Below are 22,420 nucleotides of genomic sequence, written 5' to 3' on the forward strand. Positions count from 1 at the left end.
ATGCTGGTGGGCACAGTGGTGACCAGTCGGGCTGGCCTAGGGAGAAGTATGACATCTCGCTTCTGCAAAGCCAGTGGCTAGCTCAACCTCATGCGCATACAGCAGGATGTGCGAGCCAAAGAGGAGGAAGCTCACTACTGCAGGATGGTGGACATGAGAAAGCAAGCAGCCTGGACCAAGTGGGAGCACACAACAAGCTGTAGGATCAACTGGGCGGAGCTCTGGAAGGCAGAAACATTCCGCTTCAAATTCTTGGCCCAGTCTGTGTACAACATCCTGCCAAGTCCCACCAACCTGCACAGTTGGGGCCTGGTAGTCACCCATCTGCGAACTCTGCCAGCAGAGGGCAACGCTGGAGCATATTCTCAGCAGCTGTCTGGAGAGTTTGGAAGAAGGAAGGCATCACTGTCATCATGACCAAGTTCTCCATGCATTAGTGGATACCATCTATACTGGCATAGCCCCCAGCAAGTACAACCCCGATTCCAAAAAGGTTGGGACAAAGTACAAATTGTAAATAAAAACGGAATGCAATGATGTGGAAGTTTCAAAATTCCATATTTTATTCAGAATAGAACATGGATGACATATTAAATGTTTAAACTGAGAAAATGTATCATTTAAAGAGAAAAATTAGGTGACTTTAAATTTCATGACAACACATCTCAAAGTTGGGACAAGGCCATGTTTACCACTGTGAGACATCCCCTTTTCTCTTTACAACAGTCTGTAAACGTCTGGGGACTGAGGAGACAAGTTGCTCAAGTTTAGGGATAGGAATGTTAACCCATTCTTGTCTAATGTAGGATTCTAGTTGCTCAACTGTCTTGGGTCTTTTTTGTCGTATCTTCCGTTTTATGATGCGCCAAATGTTTTCTATGGGTGAAAGATCTGGACTGCAGGCTGGCCAGTTCAGTACCCGGACCCTTCTTCTACGCAGCCATGATGCTGTAATTGATGCAGTATGTGGTTTGGCATTGTCATGTTGGAAAATGCAAGGTCTTCCCTGAAAGAGACGTTGTCTAGATGGGAGCATATGTTGCTCTAGAACCTGGGTATACCTTTCAGCATTGATGGTGTCTTTCCAGATGTGTAAGCTGCCCATGCCACATGCACTAATGCAACCCCATACCATCAGAGATGCAGGCTTCTGAACTGAGCGCTGATAACAACTTGGGTCGTCCTTCTCCTCTTTAGTCCGAATGACACGGCGTCTCTGATTTCCATAAAGAACTTCAAATTTTGATTCGTCTGACCACAGAACAGTTTTCCACTTTACCACAGTCCATTTTAAATGAGCCTTGGCCCAGAGAAGATGTCTGTGCTTCTGGATCATGTTTAGATACGGCTTCTTCTTTGAACCGTGATCTTCGGGCCATCTAAGGGCCCGAAGATCACGGGCACCCAGTATGGTTTTCCGGCCTTGACCCTTACGCACAGAAATTCTTCCAGATTCTCTGAATCTTTTGATGATATGTTCAAACTCTTTGCAATTTTACACTGTCGAACTCCTTTCTGATATTGCTCCACTATTTGTCGGCGCAGAATTAGGGGGATTGGTGATCCTCTTCCCATCTTTACTTCTGAGAGCCGCTGCCACTCCAAGGTGCTCTTTTTATACCCAGTCATGTTAATGACCTATTGCCAATTGACCTAATGAGTTGCAATTTGGTCCTCCAGCTGTTCTTTTTTTGTACCTTTAGCTTTTCCAGCCTCTTATTGCCCCTGTCCCAACTTTTTTGAGATGTGTCGCTGTCATGAAATTTCAAATGAGCCAATATTTGTCATGAAATTTCAAAATGTCTCACTTTCGACATTTGATATGTTGTCTATGTTCTGTTGTGAATACAATATCAGTTTTTGAGATTTGTAAATTATTGCATTCCGTTTTTATTTACAATTTGTACTTTGTCCCAACTTTTTTGGAATCGGGGTTGTATTTTTGTTGTGCTTTCTTTCTCTCTTCAGTTTGTTTTCGTTTTTGAGAGGTATTTGGTTCAGGTGGTTTTATCCCAAGATAGTCATACAACATTTTCAGATATTTGGAACAATTAACAATCAGTTTTATGTGATATTTTGACAAAACTCATGTGGTAGGACGCTGGTTTTCAAAGTCACAGACATAGATGAGACTTGGGGTGGATTTCACTGAGCTGTGTGTATCGAGCTCTCTGATTGGCTGAACCTCCAAAGCAACAGCCAATCAGAGCGCTCGTTTCATTTCTCAGCGAAAACAATATGGCCGCGCCCGCGTCGGTAAACAAACCAACAGAATCTAGTGAAAATGTCTTGAAAAGTCCTTCAATGTGATGAAATATCGAGAGAACGATGAACCCCCTCAAAGAGGGACCGCCCGTGGGGCTGGCAACTTATAAATTCATTCTGCCCTTGCTGCAAACTGACCGCGACGGGCGGTGGGGTGGGCACCCATTTCCTACACTGTGATGATTGACGCAAAGAACGGAGGAGCTTTGGCTGACGTCTGGGCTGTTCTGAATCTTTGTGTAGCCTACGGACCGTGTGTTTGACACCCCTGGTCTACTTACCGTCTGGTTGTTGTCTTTCAATCATCTCGAATTTGAAGTGATGTCTAAGCTAATATGAAACCAAACTCTACCTGATCCTGTTCGTTCGATTGCTTTGTGTGTAAATGCTTGGCACTTTAATGTCACTATTCACAGGGTGTCCTCAGGTCTGAAATTTTAGATTCTAAAACTGGACCATTTGAGGTTTTTGTTTTCCAACAGACTCGACGCCGCACACCCCGACTGCACTGTGATGCTTTTTGGAAAAGTATTCTGCTGATGCCTACACACACACACACACACACACACACTGCTGTAATATTTGTGTTCATTTACATTACGCTGCTTTAATGTTGGTGTTTCAGCTGGTGTCTTCCTGGGGAATTGGGTTTCTTTTCCCTGTTCTATGTCCTGTCTGTCTTGTCATCTTGCCATGTGTCTACATGTGTGTGTCTTTGCAGATTATAAGCGTGGGTTTGGAGGGAAATACGGGGTGGACGTTGAGAAGCAGGATCAGTGCGCACTTGGCTTTGACCACAAAGAGAGTCTGGCTAAACACGAGTCTCAACAAGGCATAAGTCTCAGTCATCTTTCCTCCCCAGCCCCTTTGCTCTGCTGTCTCCGTGCTGAGACACACCCACTTTGCTGTGTACAAATGTGCAGGCTTCTGAATATTCCGCTTTAAAAAAAACAAACCCAAACACCCCCCCCCTCATTTTTACTGAGTGACAGATGTCCATGGTCAACAAGGGCAGAGCTTGGGTTCAAACTGATTAGATAATTGCAACCTTGGTGGTCCAATAACATGGCATGCAGTAGTTTAGTTCATGTTGGGTATTGAGTTTGATTTTAAGTCGACATGATGAAGGGAGATCTAGGATGCGTAGCCAGCAGGACCTGAACATTTCTCTTAAAGGCTTCTTTGACACGACGATAAAAAGTATATCGTTATATGCTTGTACGTAACCTGAATATTATTGTACATTTTAAAATAAGCGTAATAGTTGAATAGTCGGATATTACGACTTGGCTAGCTGACGAATGCTGAAACGTAACGTTGCTCCCAAGTAGTATTTTTGTTCTTGTGCCCGAGTTTGCGATTGGTTTATCAGGTTGAACTTGAGCTATGCCCTTTTTGTCACACAGTCAGCATTAGGATGTGCTGTGCAAGACTCCTTCGCACCAGTGTCCCTGATCGTCCTGTGTGCATGCTCAGCCTCAGACCTGTGGAAATAAACAATATCCCCACACACACACACACACACACACACACACAATACACACACAATACACACTGTCTGCTGCTTAGCTTGTAGCAACACTCGGCCCTGTATGACTGCTGAAGAACGTGTCGATGATGAACATGTGCTGAGAATGACCATCACCTCATGCTCGTGCGCGTGTTGCGCTTTCTTTTCTTTCCTCGATGCTGCTCAGCGTCGCTCACAAGCTTCCTTGTTCTTTCAGGAATCTTGTGATTTCTGAGCTTCAAATGCCTGATGATTTTTCTTCCCCCTTTTTGTTTGCTCTAGATTATTCGAAAGGGTTTGGAGGGAAATATGGAGTGCAGAAGGACCGAATGGACAAGGTAAATCCTGCTCTTAGAAGGCACTTCTTCTAAAATAAGTATACCATACCTGTTGACCCATTTTGGAGTCCAGCCTCACAAAAAAAAAAAGCTCAAAATGAGAACTATTTAAAAAAAATTTTTTTTTTTAGGCATAATGTATTGAAAAACAAACAAGGAAAAACTTCAATAGCACTTTTTCCACATCATAATTTGCAATATGTTCATGATCATGTCCATCCGGTAATTCACTTCATCAAGTTCAAGATGAAGTCCATCAAATCGGTGCTCCTGATTGTACTCGGAGGCTGTGAGATTGTGAACCAGTTTTGTTTAGGCAGTTAACTTGGCATCCATCCATTATCTCTAGCCGCTTATCCTGTACAGGGTCTCAGGCAAGCTGGAGCCTATCCCAGTTGACTATGGGTGAGAGGCAGGGTACACCCTGAACAAGTTGCCAGGTCATCGCAGGGCTGATACACAGAGACAACCATTCACACTTATATTCACACCTACAGTCAATTTAGAGCCACCAGTTAACCTAACCTGCATGTCTTTGGACTGTGGGGGGGAAACCGGAGCACCCGGGAGAACATGCAGGCTCCACACAGAAAGGCCCCTGTTGGCCACTGGGCTCAAACCCAGAACCTTCTTGCTGTGAGGCGACAGTGCTAACCACTACACCACTGTGCCGCCACAGGGCTCGAAATTCGCGGTGGTCCGGTCGCCTGAGGCGACTTAATTGTCATTAGGCGGGTAATTCCTGTCACTAGGCAGCCCGGCTGGCTAGTTGAAAATATAAAATATATATGAAGCGAAGATTCAGACTAGGGCTGTGCGATATATCTTATATACTCGATATATCTCCGAAAATTCTGTGAGAGATGCATATAATTATTATATTGTAATTATCGAGTATTTTATGGTCATCTGCCGACTTGCGTTTGTTTCGTGTTTGTTTAAAACCTTTTCCGGTGGTTTTCTCCCTGTCCCTCAGGCAGTAACGCGAGAGGCTGCCTAAGGGTAAAAAAAAAAAAGCGTCACGCACTCGCCAACCAATCCCGGGCGACATCTCGGTGCTGAAAGGAACTTGCAGGAAGATTTCCTAGTTTCGGTTTACAGTGCTGACTCAGTTTGTGCAATCGCTGTTGTTGCATACGGTAGGCTACCGTGTAAGCTCTGTCAATTTCAGCAACAGATTAAAAATGGAAGTGGACGAATTGGTTCCTAAAAGAACTAGTAAGGGGTCAGTCATCTGGCTTTTTTTTTTTGGATATCGCGAGGAGGACATGGAACAGCAAATGCCAATTTGTAAAGTGTGCAAAAAAAAAACAGTATCAAAATACTCAGGTCTTGAAATAAATGCACAGTAGTCATGAACAATGGTAACTACTCTCTTTTGTGTTATTTTTGACAGAAGTAAAATTCATACATGAACACATTTTGGTGAGTTGATTTTCTGTTTGGCGAGTTACTTTGGAAGGGAACTAGTCCGGCTGGCTGGTGAAAAAATATATGAATTTCAAGCCCTGTGCCAGTTACCTTAGCAGGAAATTATAATATATTCATCTTGACATTAGTTGGCCACATACCTTAGCACATCATCGAGTTGGGTGAAGAAGGCTTCTGCAGCTCTGGTGTTGCAGACGTGCAAAATCCTAGACTTGGACCCTCTCTAGGTCGAAAATCCTGCCCGGAATCGCAAGTCTCACATTTCCGTTTTGTGGTTTTGATGCATTGGCAATTTTATTGTCTGGTGCGTTCTGAGGATTGGGTTTCACGAACGTGGTCATCCGTGGCCGATTTCGGTGGTGGAAATTTGATCTTGTGCAACATCGTAAACCCTGGACTGGCACCACCTTCACATCACGATGGCGTAAAATGTTATTCGGTTTCATGCAGACACTTGACTCGAGTTGGATATCGAGGTCTGAGCTTTCAAGCGCCGAGCAAACCTGGTCACGGTACAATAATAGCAGAGATGATGTGAATGAGACCCTGCATAACAGGATGGCTTCCAGTTCGATTGTCTTTTGCTTGTTTCGTGCACATTGTAATATGCACTGTGACCACATGAAAGAAGTAGCCTGCTTGCAGAATCAAAATATTTTCGCGAAAACCTAGGAATTTGTAAGGCTATTGGAATACGCCTGTAAACCTGACAAAAATTGAAAAATCTGCAAGATTTACAGCTGTTCCTGATGGGTATAATCTACTCCAGTCAGTGAATAATATGATATACGTTGGCTGAGAGTTGATGGCTGGTGTGTGTGTGTGTGTGTGTGTGCACGCTTGTGTTTTCTCAGAGTGCAGGAACATTTGAAGATATTGAGAGACCCACCACTACTTATCAGAAGACCAAACCAGTTGAAGCAGGTAAGAGCATTTTAACTGCTGCTGGGGTTTTGCACTGGAGCTTCAGTAACTGAGGCTTATGAACTCCTGTTTTGCACTGTATAGACTGTGTGTCTCTCTTCACCCCCCCCCCAAAAAAAATATCCTTTTCTGTTGTGTTCTCCATTACTTTGTCTCCAAACTAATAACACACCCACTGATGTCACGGTTCATGCTGGAAAAGTAAAGCTATATTTTAGTTCTAGCAGGGAACCAACTTTTCAGGCTCCAAACCAATTTATTTCTGGTTGAAATACTCTGAATGGTTAGAAATTTGGTGCACGAACGGAATCCATTCCCTGTTGGTCGAAAAGAGGTAAGTATGACATTCGCAGTGGACACACTGTAATACAGATGCGAGTAGGAAGTCAAACTCTCACGGTTGCCAGAGGACCAGCCCCCCCACTGTAACCCTAACTGTATAGGCGAGAGGCTGAGGACTATCAAAACGGAGATCAGCACCGCATCCGTATGCCTTGAAGAGTTGGTTAGTACTGGGACAGGAAACTGCCTGGGAAGACCAGATCCTGGTGTGAGAGGGACTTTTTTTTTTTGACTTGATATCCATTGATCCGTGTGCGCTGTAGTGCATACACAGGAAAAATGACAGCAGTTTTTCCAGAGTTAAAAGTATTTTCCTCAAAAATAGTTAATTTTGCTCTGTTTTGAGTTTAGAGAGTAAAATATGGAGTTGGAGTGGGAGCAAAATTAGAGTAATTGTGTAACAGAGTTGATTGTGGCTCTGAACTGAGTAAAATAGTACAAGAGTTAATTTCAAGACACTGAATAGAGTCAACTACCAAAATAGTCAAATACCAGATAAATGAAGCTGTTGTAAAAAGCAGTTTTAGAACGGTGTTGGAATGTGTGAAAAAACATGACCTTGCCCATTGTGACGAACCGTTTTGATCACTTGACCTGATGGGATTAAGAGTTGGCAGTGGGAGGGTTTTTCACTCTTCTCATTGAACGGAATGGAATTTTTTACTCTTCTCATTGAATCCCCCTCCCACTGCCAACTCTTTATCCCAAAACAATAGGGGACACATTTTTTGATGGCCAGTTAATTGTCTAAATCAATGGAGCAGATGTAAGGTTTATTTATTTATTTTGTGCTTGATACATTCCTAAGACTGAACAGAATCACCTCAAGTGATCAAAACGGTTCATCACAGTGGGTAAGGTCATGTGTTTTTTTTTTTTTTTTACACATTCCAACACAGTTCTAAAACTGCTTTTTACAACATATTTATTTATCTGGTGTCTTTTAAAAGTACAATCATGACATACAGAGTACATGTTATTGTAGCTGAACTTTTGCTGAATACAAAAACGTCATACGACTTCGAAAATACTGCTTGGATTTGTTGAACTCGACGACAAAATCAGATCATGCCAAAATCCTTATCGTGCCAGAAAATACCTTCGGACCCCAGAGGGTTAATTATGCATCTAATGCAGTTGCACTGTATGAACAGCAGAGGTCGCAATCTGTCATGCAGATGCATGTTAAGAGCTTGACGTCAAAGATCAGAATGAAGAAAGTGTGATCTGTGTGACTTTGATCATGGTATGGATGTTCGTACCACATGGGCTCGTTTGCGTATTTCGGAAACTCCGTGTCCTAGGAATTTCACACACATTGTGTAACTGCATAACCATATGATGTTATAACAGAGCTCTTCATGAGCTTTCAAACGACACCAGCTGCGCGCATCTGTGAAAGAGGTTGCAGAACACGGACACTTTAGCCAACTTTGGAGCTCATTGTGTTTCAGTCGGTCATTTTTTCCCCCCCGAAGTTTATACAATCAACTTTTTGGAAGAATTTATAAATATGTGTTTTTTTTTTTGTTTGTTTGTTTTTTTAACGTGTAGTGTATTCCCCCCATCAAAGTTCTGTTTATAGCAATTTTTTATACAGATGAAAATGCACATTTTGTTTTTGCATTGTTTATGATTCAGAAATAAGAGCAGAGTCCGAGTTCAGTCCAAGTTTCTCATCATTTCGAATTTTGTTCAAAATATTCTGAGGATTGTGAAGCAGTATGGTGATTCATGAATGGAGTGTATCGTTCCACCCCAACTGACACAGTTTAGAAAAGCTTTTGTGCCCTTGTAATGATTAGTTCCACGTACACTATATTGCCAAAAGTATTTGCTCACCCATCCAATTTATCGGAATCAGGTGTTCCAATCACTTCCATGGCCACAGGTGTATAAAATCAAGCACCTAGGCATGCAGACTGTTTTTGCAGTTTGGAGCTGGCCCCTTCCTCTTCCAACATGACTGTGCACCAGTGCACAAAGCAAGGTCCATAAAGACATGGATGACAGAGTCTGGTGTGGATGAACTTGACTGGCCTGCACAGAGTCCTGACCTCAACCCGATAGAACACCTTTGGGATGAATTAGAGCGGAGACTGAGAGCCAGGCCTTCTCGTCCAACATCAGTGTGTGACCTCACAAATGCGCTTCTGGAAGAATGGTCAAAAATTCCCATAAACACACTCCTAAACCTTGTAGACAGCCTTCCCAGAAGAGTTGAAGCTGTTCTAGCTGCAAAGGGTGGACCGACGTCATATTGAACCCTATGGATTAGGAATGGGATGTCACTTAAGCTCATATGTGAGTCAAGGCAGGTGAGCAAATACTTTTGGCAATATAGTGTATTTAAGGGGGAAGCCAATGGCTAAAAAAAAAAAAAGAGAGAGAATGCTAAATCAGTAGTGTTTATGTAAAATAAAATACACAGGTAATGATTAAATAACTAATCAGTATTGTAGTAAATATTAAAGACTTGCGCTTAAAAACTAAAGTATAAAGCTAGCTTTGAGCAGGGAGTCTTGTGTCCGGTTCATGAACCCAGCCAGTCGTCTTTCAGAGATGGAAGACACTGCTAAAGCTGTGAAGAGCTTTAAAAGCCCTGTAAAAAGGCTTGGTCAGTATTAAGTTTCTCTCACACACAAAAAAAGAATGCATGTGGTGGTGTGTTTTCGGTATCGTTATTCTCTGAGGGTGTAAATATGCGACTGGTTTCAGCCGGCAGAGGAACAGGAAGCATCAAGGCTCGTTTTGAGAATCTGGCCAAGCAGAATGAGGAAGAGGACAAGAAACGGGCGCTGGAGGAGAGAGCCAGACGCCAAGCCAAGGAGAAGCAGGAGCAAGAGGAAGCTTGCAGAAAGGCAGAGGTGTGTGTGTGAGTGAGAGATCAAATACAGGATCTTTTCTGATTAGACTGTATTGAGTGTTCAATCAGATAAACTTCTATCAATAAACATTTTCTCAATCCACTAACCAAAGATTCACTCATAGCTGTTTTTGGTTATATTTTCAAATTTTGGAATAAACAACAAAAAAGTAGAGTGACGTGAGGTTTTCTTTTGAGTGTGTGTTGTATTGATCCTGCATGTCTCAGCATGTGATCCCTGGTTCATTTTAGGAGCTGGCCAAAGTTAAAGATCCTTCCCCTCAACCCAGCCCTACCTCCACCACTGAGACCTACCAGGTAACTCTCTTTTAAAAACATTACTACTTTATTATACTCCGTTGAGTACCTATGACTTGGGGCTTTGGGCGGCACGGTGGTGTAGTGGTTGGCACTGTTACCTCACAGCAAAAAAAGTTCTAGGTTAGAGCCCAGGGGCTTTTCTGTGTGGAGTTTGCATGTTCTCCCTGTGTCTGTGTGGGTTTTCTCCTACCCCTTTTCCACCAAATCAGTTCCAGGGCTGGTTCGGGGCTGGTGCTGGTTCACAACTCGTTCAACTTGTGAGCCAGCTGAGAACCAGTTTGCTTTTCCATAGCTCGTGGTGCTAAGGGAAGCCACGTCATTATGTCGCTGTATACGTCAGTTACCTAGCTGTATACGTCAGTTACGTCACTACGTTTGCATAAACCTTGGTGCGAATATCGAAGCAAAAACAACACGGAAGAAGCAGCAGCAGCAACAATAATAATAATGGATGACTTCGCGTTTGTACAGCTGCTGCTTCTCGTCGCTTAAAAATGGCGATCTTTCACGGTCTTGTTATTGTTGTTGGTCTTAACAACTCCGCCCCCCCGCTGACATAAGCGGTTCTTTCCTCTGGCCCAGCAGAGAGTTGGTGCTAGCCTGGAACCGGTTTTTCTGGCCCCAGAGCCAGTTCTTTGTCAGTGGAAACAGAAAACCCGGTTCCAAACTAAGCACTGGCCCCGAACCAGCCCTGGAACTGCTTTGGTGGAAAAGGGGCATCCGGGTGCTCCGGTTTCCCCCACAGTTCAAAGACGTGCAGTTAGGTTCACATGGGGCGGCCTTGGGCTGAAGTGCCCTTGAGCTAGGCACCTAACCCCCAACTGCTCCCCGGGTGCTATAGTATAGACCCTTTTCACTCACGTGACCTGGGTAAATGTGACCGCCATTTTGGACATGAAGAAATGACGGTTTATGGCACAGACCCTTTCGGTTCTTGCTCATCTAGCTGCTACAATGACTGCTTAGACTGCAACAATAATACCTAACACACATTTAAGTATCCGTCGAAAAGACGTGAAACTCGTCGAGTGACGAGTGTGTTCATTGATAAGCTAACACAATCTAAAAGTAGACATTCCATCACACTGCCCTGGCGCTGTGTACAGTTTACCTTCTATGGTTTGTGCACTCACTATTTGCCATTACTTTCTCCAACCCAGTGTTCGAACTATGCCGATATTTTCGGGGGGTCCCTTTTTTTCCCTTTGGGGGGGTGCTTGCGCTTGTCTCAGAGCGCGGATCTCCAAACACATGAGAAGCCTATCTTACGCACATATCACGCGGACTGCACACACGCATCGCGTCTGAAGTCATAACTCATCAGGGGAAATCGTGTCCGCATTGGCATGTTCAAAAAACAACCTCGCGTCAACAATGATACCACACGCAAGAAAAAAAAAAAACAGTCAGGCTACTCAACACATCTGATCCACAGCAGCACCAAAGCATCACTGGAAATCATGTCAACAACCAATCTTCCATTTCAACACACGTCAACAAACAAATGGCACCACAAACATGAACGAATCGGTCAGGCTACCGATTCCAAACCCACAGCAGACGAATAATTAAATGCATCTTACCTTAAAGCAGAATCGACCACAAAGGAAGTGTGTTGGCACTGTTGGCACACTTCCTTTCTACTAGTTTGTGTCCCCAACCTGGCAGCAGCAGTCGTTGTCATATCGGTTTATTTTATCTTGGATGTAAACACAACACTTCGGATATGCAAATGCTTCCCATTACACACGATTGCTATGTCAATAAACATCATTTTGCCAATATTTTAGAGACCATCCATCTTCTCCGTCGGTCAGCATCTGTCGGGATCCGATAAAATGATAAATCTTGCCTTGTGTGTTGATGGTTACTACATCCAGGTGCACAACAATATAATGGCATGATGGAAGTCGTGCTGAAAGTAAAAACTTTCTTTGATGGCTATATTCCTTTCGATGCTTCGCCGTCGTTCCTCGTTGTTTGCTGTGGTAGACTACTGGTAGTTCATGTCCAAAATGGCGGCCGTGTTTGTCGTGACGTCACGTGAAAAGGGTCCATAGCTGCCTGCTGCTCTGGGTGTGTGCGCGCGCTCATTGCTCACTTGTGTGTTTTCACTGCTTCAGAAGGGTTAAATTCAGAGGACGAATTTCATTGTGCATGTGACGAAGGCTGCTGCTTCTTTCCTTACTGGATAACAGGAGGATGATTTTAGGCTACTTGGTTTAAACCGCAACTCCTTGGATGCACCAAGTGCACGCGTGCACCCACTTCCGCCTAGGGGCAGTTTAGACAGTCCACCTCATGAGTCCTAAGTCCTTGCCATGCCGGAACCTGGTCTTCCCAGGTAGTCTCACTTCCCAGTACTAACCAGGCTCTTGAGGTGCAAAGGCTAGTGCTGATCTCCATTTCTGTAGTCCTCGGCCCCTCGCCGATACAGCTGGGGTTACAGCGGGGGGCTGGTCCTCTGATAACCATGAGAGTTTGACTCCTCACTCACATCTGTATTGCAGAATGCCTTGCCAGACAGCAGTAGGTACCAATTTTTTTTTTCTTCTAATCCCCCACTGGCCGAAAGGCCCGAAGGGGGATTATGTCGTGGTGAAGTCCGACTGTCCTGGAAAGGGTTCTCACCTTTTGAAATCAACTCCTCTCACAATTTTTGGAGGAATTTCACGAAACTTGGCAAAAGGCTTTGTTAGAGGACAGTAATACGCATATTGCAATTTCGTTTGTAGTATATTGTAGTGGGGGATATTGTGCTCTCGGAGCACTCTTGTTATGATGGCCTTTGGTATGACCTGACCGCAAGTAGAACTCACGATCTCCCCATCAAGAGGTGGACACGTTCTCCGTTAGGCCAGCTCGCGGTCCAGCTAAGACAGTCCACCTACCGGCATGTTTTTGGGAGGATGTGCGGATGTGGAGGTAACATACAAAACTCCACTCAGGATTGAAGTGGGAACCCTGGCGCGGCGAGGTAGCAGTGCTACCCGCTGTACACTGTCCCGCCCAGTACTCCCACAGGTTTCTGTTAAATGTTGCCTGTTTGTTTACTTTCTGATCAACAAGCAGTTGTTGTGTGATTGATTGACTGCTTCATTTTCACCCAGTATCAGATTCCTGATTCACCGAAGAAAGTGGAGGATACCGAGGAGCACGTGTATGAGGTAGAGCCGAGCACACAGCCGGATGAACTCTACCAGAGCCCAGATCAGGAGAACCTCTACCAGAGCCCAGACCAGCCTGACCAGTACCAGGCTGAAGGTAACATCCAAAAGCTTTTTGGGACACAGCAACCTAGAGAGGGTGAGAGAGACTCATGGTCTGTCCATCACAAATTTATTTTGTTATCCATGAACATTTCTGAAATTTTATCTGGGAAATTCTGGTGTTGAATTTGTGGGTTGATTTACATCATTTTTTAAAAAACTTTTTTTTTTTCCCCCTCATTCCTTCCATTTTTTTTTATTATGAGACTTCTGAATTGCAGTCAATGTATGTACAAGTAGCTTGCCAAATTTGTAATTTTGTGTGTGTGCGCCTGTCTAGATACTCAGTCTTATGATTATGGCGAGGACCTGGGGGTGACTGCTGTGGCTCTGTACGATTATCAAGCTAGTGAGTAAAACAATACACAACCAGGTTCTTTATTTTTTAATAATGTTTTTCTGCAGACATTCTGTTAAACATAGACGATGTCTAATTCCCCCAAACCTAGTTGATCAACCATGTTTGATATCTGGCATTTGCTTCTTTAGTTTTGCAATGGTGCTACAAAGCTAATGGCTGATGCCAGTCTCTCACCTTCACCCAGGTCTTGTATTCTTACTTTAAAGTGCATATCACGGGTAAATTCAGGATCAATGTAATTCTCTTGTTTTATACTAAACTTCGGTCAAATATCTGTCACATTTTGTGCAATTTTTTAACCTTGCGCAATACCAGAAAAATTCAGTTGAAATCAAGCCATTTGAGGTGAATTGGTCCGCCGCTGAAAAAACTTGCCATTTGAATTTCCCGGCAAACATTGATTTTCGTGACGTCGCGTGCAGGACGCCTCCCTCTGAATCCTACGTCAGCGCTGGTTTGTTTGAGAAGACGACCTGGTGGTTTTCTGCAAAGTTCTTCAACGTTATCGCATAATTATTAAAGTGGTTAACAGATGTATCGTAGGAGGGTGTAGCAACACCAATCTTGATGGGATTAGTACTCATCGTTTCCCAAAAGACCGGACAATGAGAGAGAAATGGGAGCGCTTGGTCTCCACAGGCTGCGCACTGAAACCGTGCAAAGCTCGCGCAACCTGCTGGCGGATCTGCAGGTAACGTCACGATTCTGGCTCCAGACTCCCTTGGGATTTTTCCAGGCTTGTTTTATTTTTTTCTGCTGTAGACAGATGGCCTTGTGCAAAATTACCCTTCTGGATGAGTGTGTAAAGGGGACATACTTTCATATAAAAAAAAAAATGAAATTGGTCCAGAATATGCCCTTTAAATGACATCTATAAACTACAGGATCATTTTTTTATTAAATTACAACCCCAATTCCAAAAATGTTGGAATGCTGTGTGAAACACAAATAAAAATGTGACAATTTGCCAATCATGGAAACCCTATATTTCATTGAAAATGGTACAAAGACAACATATCAAATGTTGAAACTGAAATTCATTGTCTCTTTTGAAAAAAAAAAATGCTCATTTTAAATTTGATGTCAGTAACACGTTTCAAAAAAGTTGGGACAGGGGCATGTTTACTACTGTGTTGCATCACCTCTACTTTTAACAATGCTCTAAACGTTTGGGAACTGAGGAGACCAATTGCTGTAGTTTGGAAAGAGAAATGTTGTCCCATTCTTGCCTGATATACGATTTCAGTTGCTCAACAGTTCAGGGTCGTCTTTTTCGTATTTTGTGCTTCATAATGCGCCAAATGTTTTAAATGCAGGCAGGCCAGTTTAGCACCTGGACTCTCTTTTTTTTTTTTTTTTTTTTTTTTATTACTCCAGAGCCATGCAGTGGTAATATGTTCAGAAAGCAGTTTGGCGTTGTCTTGCTGAAAGAAGGAAGGCCTTCCCTGAAAAAGATTTTTGTCTGGATGGCAGCATATTACTCTGAAACGTGTATATATCATTTAGCATTAATGATACCTTCCCAGATGTACAAGCTACCCATGTCATGTGCACTAACGCACCCTCATACCATCACAGACACTGGCTTTTGAACTGTGCTCTGATAACAAGCCGGATGGCCCCTCTCCTCTTTAGCCTGGAGGATGTTGTGTCCATGATTTTTCTAAAAATAATTTCTACTTTTCATTCGTCAGACCTTTGGATAATTTTCCACTTCGCCTCAGTCCATCGTAAAAGAGCTCAGGCCCAGAGAAGGTGGCGCTTTTCATTTGTGTGCTGCCTTACTATTAGCTCATCTGTCCATAAGGCCAGTGAGCTGCTGCCATGGCGTGGCGTCCGTCGTCCACAATTCTGTTAAATCGTATCTCCTCCGTCGATTCTCCAAGGAGTTCCATTCCGATTGCTTTGTTTGAAAGAACTTATCACTCCGCACAAAACTTGGTGGTTGTTTGGTCAAATTTTTTTCTAGTGAGGTAGGCCAAATGAACAAATTTCAGTCCTCAACAGAATTTTATCTCGTCTCATTTCTCAGTCAATTCCAGTTCTGATCGATGTTTTGGGTAGATCTTCCCTTGAGGAACAAAGTTTGGTCGTTGATTTTCTTGTCAACAATTTGTATATTTTCAGTTAAATCATGTCTTCTCCCTCTCTCACTTCTCAGTGGATTTCAGTTCTGATTGTTTTATTTGAAAGAACTAGAGCTTCTGCACAACACTTGGTCATTATATTGTCAAGTTTTTGGAGTAGTTTATCTGGACTGCCATTAAAACGAGCACGACTGCCAAAACATCGAACAGAACTGAAAACGAGACAATGTGAGAGAGGACCAACCTGCACAACAAATTGTTTACAACAGGAAAATAAAAAAAGGACTAAAATTTCGCTCCCCAAGGGAAGATCGACCCAAAACATCGATCAAAACTGAATTCGCATGATAAATGAGAGAGGAGATACAACTCTAGTCAGAAGAAAAATGTGTTAACCTAATTACTAAATTTGTTAGCGTACTTTACGGTTTATCATCCCCAAAATCAGATTTAGATTGTCTCGTATGCTGTTTATTTCATCCTTAAGATAAAGGGACGGCAATATTCCGAAACCCTGGCTACTGTTATCGCCTGACCAACTTTTGTCACTTCACATCACATTTCTTGTATTGCAATGTTACACTCAAGGCTAGATTTGTTATAGTATCTGATTTTAAAGGTTTTTTTTAAGGGGCCCTTGTATCTGCTTCCTTTAACATCACATGTTTTGTGCAGCGGTAGTAAAGGGGGGAAAATGCCTTGTTTGAAAGCATCCTAAGGACGCAAATATTAGACACCTAACGCATCTCGACTCCATTTGACCCAAGAGTTTCTTTTTTACGTCGAGGTTTCCTTAATTGCATCTCAAAGTTATTTATTTTTCCTCTTTACAGCCGGTGATGACGAGATTTCCTTCGACCCAGATGACATCATCACCAACATTGAGATGATTGACGAGGGCTGGTGGAGGGGCGTGTGCAGGGGGGCTTACGGACTTTTCCCTGCCAATTACGTCGAAGTCCGGCAGTAAGCCCTGCCCATCGGCCACGCCCACCTCCCTGGAGGAGAGGGGATCTCCTTTGCACATCTTTCCATTTGTATCCCTTCCTTTTCCTTCATCTTTTTTGCAGTGCTTTCGGCATTCTCAGGGCTTTCTCCTCTCTTCCTACTCGATCCCGTCCCTTTTCTTTGCCCCAGAATAAGCCCTGCTGTATTACTGTTCCTGAGCAAAATCTTCCTTCGGTATCACACTTTCCTCTCTCCTTCATTCCCTGTTGATTTAACAAGAGTGTTCTCTATCCATGGCACCAACATGCAACATAAGTGATCTGTTGAGAGAAAAATGTTGGCTTTGGGTTTTATCGATTGCGTCCATGAAAGCATAATACAAGCGCGTGTAGAGGCTATGACTTAACGAGGTGTTTTTTTTTTTTTTTTTGAATGGTTGGTGGAAGATTTGCTGTGATCAACTAAAAAAAAAAAAATGATGCTTTACTTGCATGAGGGAATGCTGTACATTTTTGGGTGGAGAGTCAAATAAATGTACGGATTTGAATTCCTGCCGAAAGTACTTGTACATTAATGCAATCCAAAATCATAAAAACGTTCTAATTATTTACACTTTTCATGGGCTTGTACTTTATGGATTTGCACACATTACCACTTTGCATATGTAGTTTTGCCAGTTTAGAGCTGCAGCTTGTACATTGTAGTGTTTCAGCTCTGGCCTCTCATCTCTCTGTTCTGAGAGAACAATAACAGCTGCAGATTTAGAAATATAATTATGAAATTGCGATTACAAAATGTTATACTGATGTACGTATAATATTTCGACTGGTGGGGTTTTTTTTCCATTTGAAAAATTTCCATGACACAAGTCTGAGTCACTCTGCAAAACCTTTTGCACAATGTCAGTCTGCAGCTTATCTTGACATGCTCGACATTGGCAACACAAATAGAAACTAAATAAATATATAATATTACCAAAAACTATAACACTAAACTATACTATAACTTACTGGCATGCAATAACCCAACTGTTTCCAGTTGAGTTCAGTTCTTTCCAATCATTATGGCAGGAAATGTCTTTTTTAAAAATAAATAAATAGAGAAATATTTTGTTTTGTGAAATATGTATCGAGTCTGAGCAAGAGGAAAAATGTAGATAAGAACTCTTTGGGCATGCAGTGTTTTCGTCATTTGTCCTTGTCTGTGTACTTGTGATTTGTAACTCGGAAGCTACTGCATCGTTTTCTTCTTGACCAACACGATGTTGAGAGGTTTTATGTCCGAGTCTGCTGGATTGAGTGCCCGTTTGGTTTGGAGTTGGCCTAATAATAGTTTTGCCCCAGGAGTGAAATCTGAACCGAATAACAATCAAGATATGTTGGTGTAACTGGTTCTAGCATTTGGGACATGGATTTTCATTCATTAATGATGCTTCCATGGCTACATAGCAACAGCTAATCTTTTGGGTTTGGGGTTTTATAAAAGTGACTTTCTCAGATGTTATTTTTATCTGTATCTTGCTAGCTTACCTCTCATTACATGCCTGATTGATTTTTTTTTTTTGTATGAAATGAAATTTCAATTAATAAAACATGGTAGTTGAAATACACAGTTGGAAATGGTTTCTTCCTATAAACCTTCTGCCTTTGTGTTTGTGTGCAATGAATGTATGAAAAGAAAACATGGAGGAACAGCTTCATTGTTTTCCTGTTGTCAGTACCTTCACTACAAACTGTGTTGTACGGAAGCCGAGAGAGGCCCTTCATATAATCTTTTTTTTTTTTTTTTTTATTCACCTTGTTATCCCGAGATAACGACATAATTAATTCAGGATCTCGAGAAAACAACACAACTAATTCGAGATCTCAAGAAAACAAAATTATTTCATGATCTCGAGTAAACAGCTGAGAAATGGTTCATTCAGGTGCGCCAAGAGACTTGTGATATGCTGACTTTGGGGCTATTTCTCATTCTGTATAGACGCAACTTTGGTCATTAGAATGTCTGGGATAATCGATCACCTAATAAGGCAATATTTTGATCAGGGGTTGATACAGGGAGAGATTGCATCAAGTCTTTTAATAAGGGATAATTTCAAAATTAGTCCGCGGCACCTCCGCAGAAGACTGGCCCGGCTTCGTCTCCCACAAGGGGGCGCAGCTCTGCTAGAAATCTCAGCTGTTTTCTCGAGATCATGAAATAATTTTGTTTTTTGGAGATCACGGAATAATTGTTTTGTTTTCTCGAGATCACGGAATAATTTTTTTGTTTTCTCGAGATCTCGAATTAGTTGTGTTGTTTTCTCGACATCCTGAATTAATTATGTTGTTATCTCGGGATAACAAGGTGAATAAAAAAAGATTATATGAAGGGCCTCTCGCGGCTTCCGTAGCGTTGCCTGTTGCGAAGCCTTTTATTATCGCTCTGTCTGTAAACGTTTTAGTTTCTGGAGCATAACTCAAAGTATTAGAAATTTTTTCACAAAACCTGACAGTTATGTTAAGTGACTAGAGGAGTTGTGCCTTTTGACATTTTGGGATTTCTGTCATCATTTTCCCCCGCTGGCCGAAAGGCCCGAAGGGGGATTATGTCATGGCGATGTCTCTGTCTGTCTGTCCGTCCATCCTGTGAGGGTGCTCACCTTCTGAAATCAACTCCTCTCACAATTTTTGGAGGAATTTCACGAAACTTGGCAGGATTCTTTGTTATATGTCGGTAATACGCATATTGTAATTTCGTTCAATTCGGTCACATTTTACTAGATTTATGGCCATTGATTAACAAAATTATATACTATGACAATTTCATGAGTGTGTTCCTTCTGAAATCAACTCCTCACAATTTTTGGATAAATTTCTCGAAGCTTGGCAAAAGGTCTTGTTATGACGGTAATATGCATATTGCGATTTAATTTTGTTTGTTAAAATTCTTACCAGAGTTTTGGCCCTTGATTAAATAACTTGTACTTTGACAATTTCACGAGGGTGTACGTTCTTCTGAAATTGGCTCCTTTCACAATTTGTGGAGGAATTTCACCAAACTTGGCAAAAGGCTTTGTTATATTGAAATTTCGTTTAATTTGGGCAAATTTTACCAGAGTTATGCCCTTGATTATTAACAAACTTGTACTTTGGCAATTTCATCAAGGTGTGCTTGCTTCCTGAAATCAACTTCCCTCACAATTTTTATCCCCCGCTGGCCAAAAGGCCCGAAGAGGGATTATGTCATGGCGATGTCTGTCCGTCCGTCCTGGGAAGGGTGCTCACATTCTGAAATCAACTCCTCTCACAATTTTTGGAGGAATTTCACAAAACTTGGCAGGATTCTTTGTTATATGTCGGTAATGTGCATATTGCAATTTCGTTCAATTCGGTCACATTTTACCAGAGTTATGGCATTGTTGCCAGCAGGGGATATTGTGCTCTCAGAGCACTCTTTCTTTTTTTTTTTTTTTTTCCCCCCATGTTTCCACAGCAACCAATTCAACTAAGGAAAATTTGGAGTGGTGTTTCATGTGAGAGCCGAGGGGATATGTCCATCTCCTGATGACTCTTGTTGAATCTGGATTCATGCTAGGTTGCAGCTCCTTGTTTTGGAGTTGAATCTGGCCCAAACCCCTCAATCTAAATTGCTTGATAGTCACAAGTGCAGGTCCAGCGATGTCTTTACAAACACAATGAGATGGGTTTAAGTCAACAAATTGGCAACAGATATAAATGATCCAGATGCAGAAATTGTACAATTCTGAGGTTTGTAGTTTTTACAGAATAATCCTTATGGTTGAGTGGCCAATGGGGGGGTGATGATCTATCAGTTGAACTGGCACATTCAGCTCTGGTTTCAACAACTCTAGACAGGTTTGGTTCTGGCTGTCGGTCACCTATGACCGCTAGCTGTGGCACTTACTTGAAAGATAGGCTTTTGGTAGGGCTGAAGGGTTCAGTACAACCCAAAACTTCAAATCACATCACTTTTTTTTGTTTGGACCCTTCGAATGGCAGGGTTTGCTATTCCGTAATCCGTCTGTCCATCCATTATCTGTAACCGCTTATCCTGTGCAGGGTTGCAGGCAAGCTGGAGCCTATCCAAGCTAACTATGGGTGAGAGGCAGGTCATTGCAGGGCTGACAGAGACAAACAACCATTCATGCTCACATTCACACCTATGGCCAATTTAGAGCCACCAATTAACCTAACCTGCATATCTTTGGACTGTGGGGGAAACTGGCGCACCTGGAGGAAACCCACACAGACATGGGGAGAATGTGCAAACTCCATACAGAAAGGCCCCCGTTGGCTACTGGGCTTGAACCCAGAACCTTCTTGCTGTGAGGCAACAGTGCTAACCACTACACCACTGTACCGCCTGCTATTCTATAGTGCAATTCAGACAGACTCCTGACCCCATGTTCTGGTGAATCATGAATATATGTTGGCGATATACACTGCTGGTGTTCCTGCAAAATGGAGTTCTACACCCAGATACAAGTTGCTGAAGTGAAAATTTGCACTCTTGCATTGCATCTGGAATGCACTGGCAACACCTTACCACTGGAACGGTCATTCCAATCTGCATGAGTTGAACATGTGTAAGGGAACTGTTTGATGGTGGTGGGGAACCTGGATCAGCACACAGCATGACAACCTGAACACCACCCTTTGGTTTTGCTTTCCAGTGCCTACAGCAGAGCCACCTTCATCACAATAAATCTGTTTCTCAACCTTATTCCTGGAGCCCCCCCATCCTGAGTATCTTCCATCTACTTTTGTTCTAAACCCACCCGGTTAGTTAAATTAGTGTAATTATCATACTCCTAGTTAAATCGGGTTTGCTCAGCTCATCAAATGTGCCACTGATGAGTTCAGTCAGGTAGGTAGAGCAGAGGGACTCCAGGAGAAGGATTGAGAATCAGTACACAATCTAGACGGGGGGGGGGAATCGCACTTTGAGACCTCTGGTAGACATCTAGGCTTCGTCTACTCCATGGGACAAACACCAGAGCAAAATGACTTGTTTCAGTGTTATGAGGCTAAATTAATTGAGTGCTAGCCATCCTGTTAACTCAGAGTGTGGGTTATCATGCTTGCCATTCAGATTCTGAATGTTCTATTGACCCTACAGCTTTTAATAAGGGGGACCTAGGGGAGCATTCTTTGGACCATGGAATTGGCATCCCATCCTTTGACAAGCTACAGTATTTATTTGCCAAAGAGGTTGACGGCGAGTTCCCTTTTCTAAACAGAAGCTGTTCCCAGTGAGTGGTGGACGTCATTACCTTGGTTTGTAGTCAGACTGGAGATCCAGCCCTGATTCTAACCCGCAACTCTCCCAAGGAATTTCAAAATGGCCCTCTCCAGGAACTCTGCTGCTATTAGATGGGCGTCACTATTCATTTTGTCCACATTCTACAAGGTGAATGTGGACAAATTTTTTTTAAAAATCAAAATTCTCTCATTTTATTAAATAATACATATGCATTTTTGATCACTATTTTGTCACTGCTGTAGCAAGTTATGAGTGTTTGAAATATGCTCTGTAATATATCAGTCCATATGTCAAAGCAATGGCCGTAAACGAGATTCGTTGAGACCTGTGTGATACATCGTAGGACGGAAGTAAAACGTACAGCGGAAATCAAAGCGACCAACATCTGCCAATGTTGTCAAAAGACGCGCGCCCTCTTTCGAACGCTGATGTAATCAAGCCGGAAGTTTTTTTTTGTTTTGATAGCAATCAGGAAAGTTTGAAAAAAGTAGGC

At 42.6% G+C, this 22,420-nt stretch overlaps 1 protein-coding gene across 2 annotated transcripts in view; it reads left to right on the top strand.

Moving 5' to 3' along the window:
- Nucleotides 1-18,271, top strand: part of LOC132888093 (src substrate cortactin-like) — a 109,836-nt gene extending 91,565 nt beyond the window's left edge. Inside the window, exons 10-16 of one of the 2 annotated variants that reach the window (XM_060924072.1) lie at nt 4,058-4,113; nt 6,399-6,468; nt 9,529-9,677; nt 9,929-9,994; nt 13,108-13,303; nt 13,547-13,615; nt 16,548-18,271. In XM_060924072.1, the coding sequence (XP_060780055.1) occupies nt 4,058-4,113; nt 6,399-6,468; nt 9,529-9,677; nt 9,929-9,994; nt 13,108-13,303; nt 13,547-13,615; nt 16,548-16,684 (743 nt within the window). In that variant the 3' untranslated portion in view covers nt 16,685-18,271. The remainder of the gene's footprint in view (nt 1-4,057; nt 4,114-6,398; nt 6,469-9,528; nt 9,678-9,928; nt 9,995-13,107; nt 13,304-13,546; nt 13,616-16,547) is intronic. The other variant, XM_060924073.1, reaches the window with a different exon arrangement.
- The last annotated feature ends 4,149 nt before the right edge of the window (nt 18,272-22,420 follow it).

The sequence above is a fragment of the Neoarius graeffei genome, chromosome 6, assembly GCF_027579695.1.
Source record: "Neoarius graeffei isolate fNeoGra1 chromosome 6, fNeoGra1.pri, whole genome shotgun sequence".
Lineage (NCBI taxonomy): Eukaryota > Metazoa > Chordata > Actinopteri > Siluriformes > Ariidae > Neoarius > Neoarius graeffei.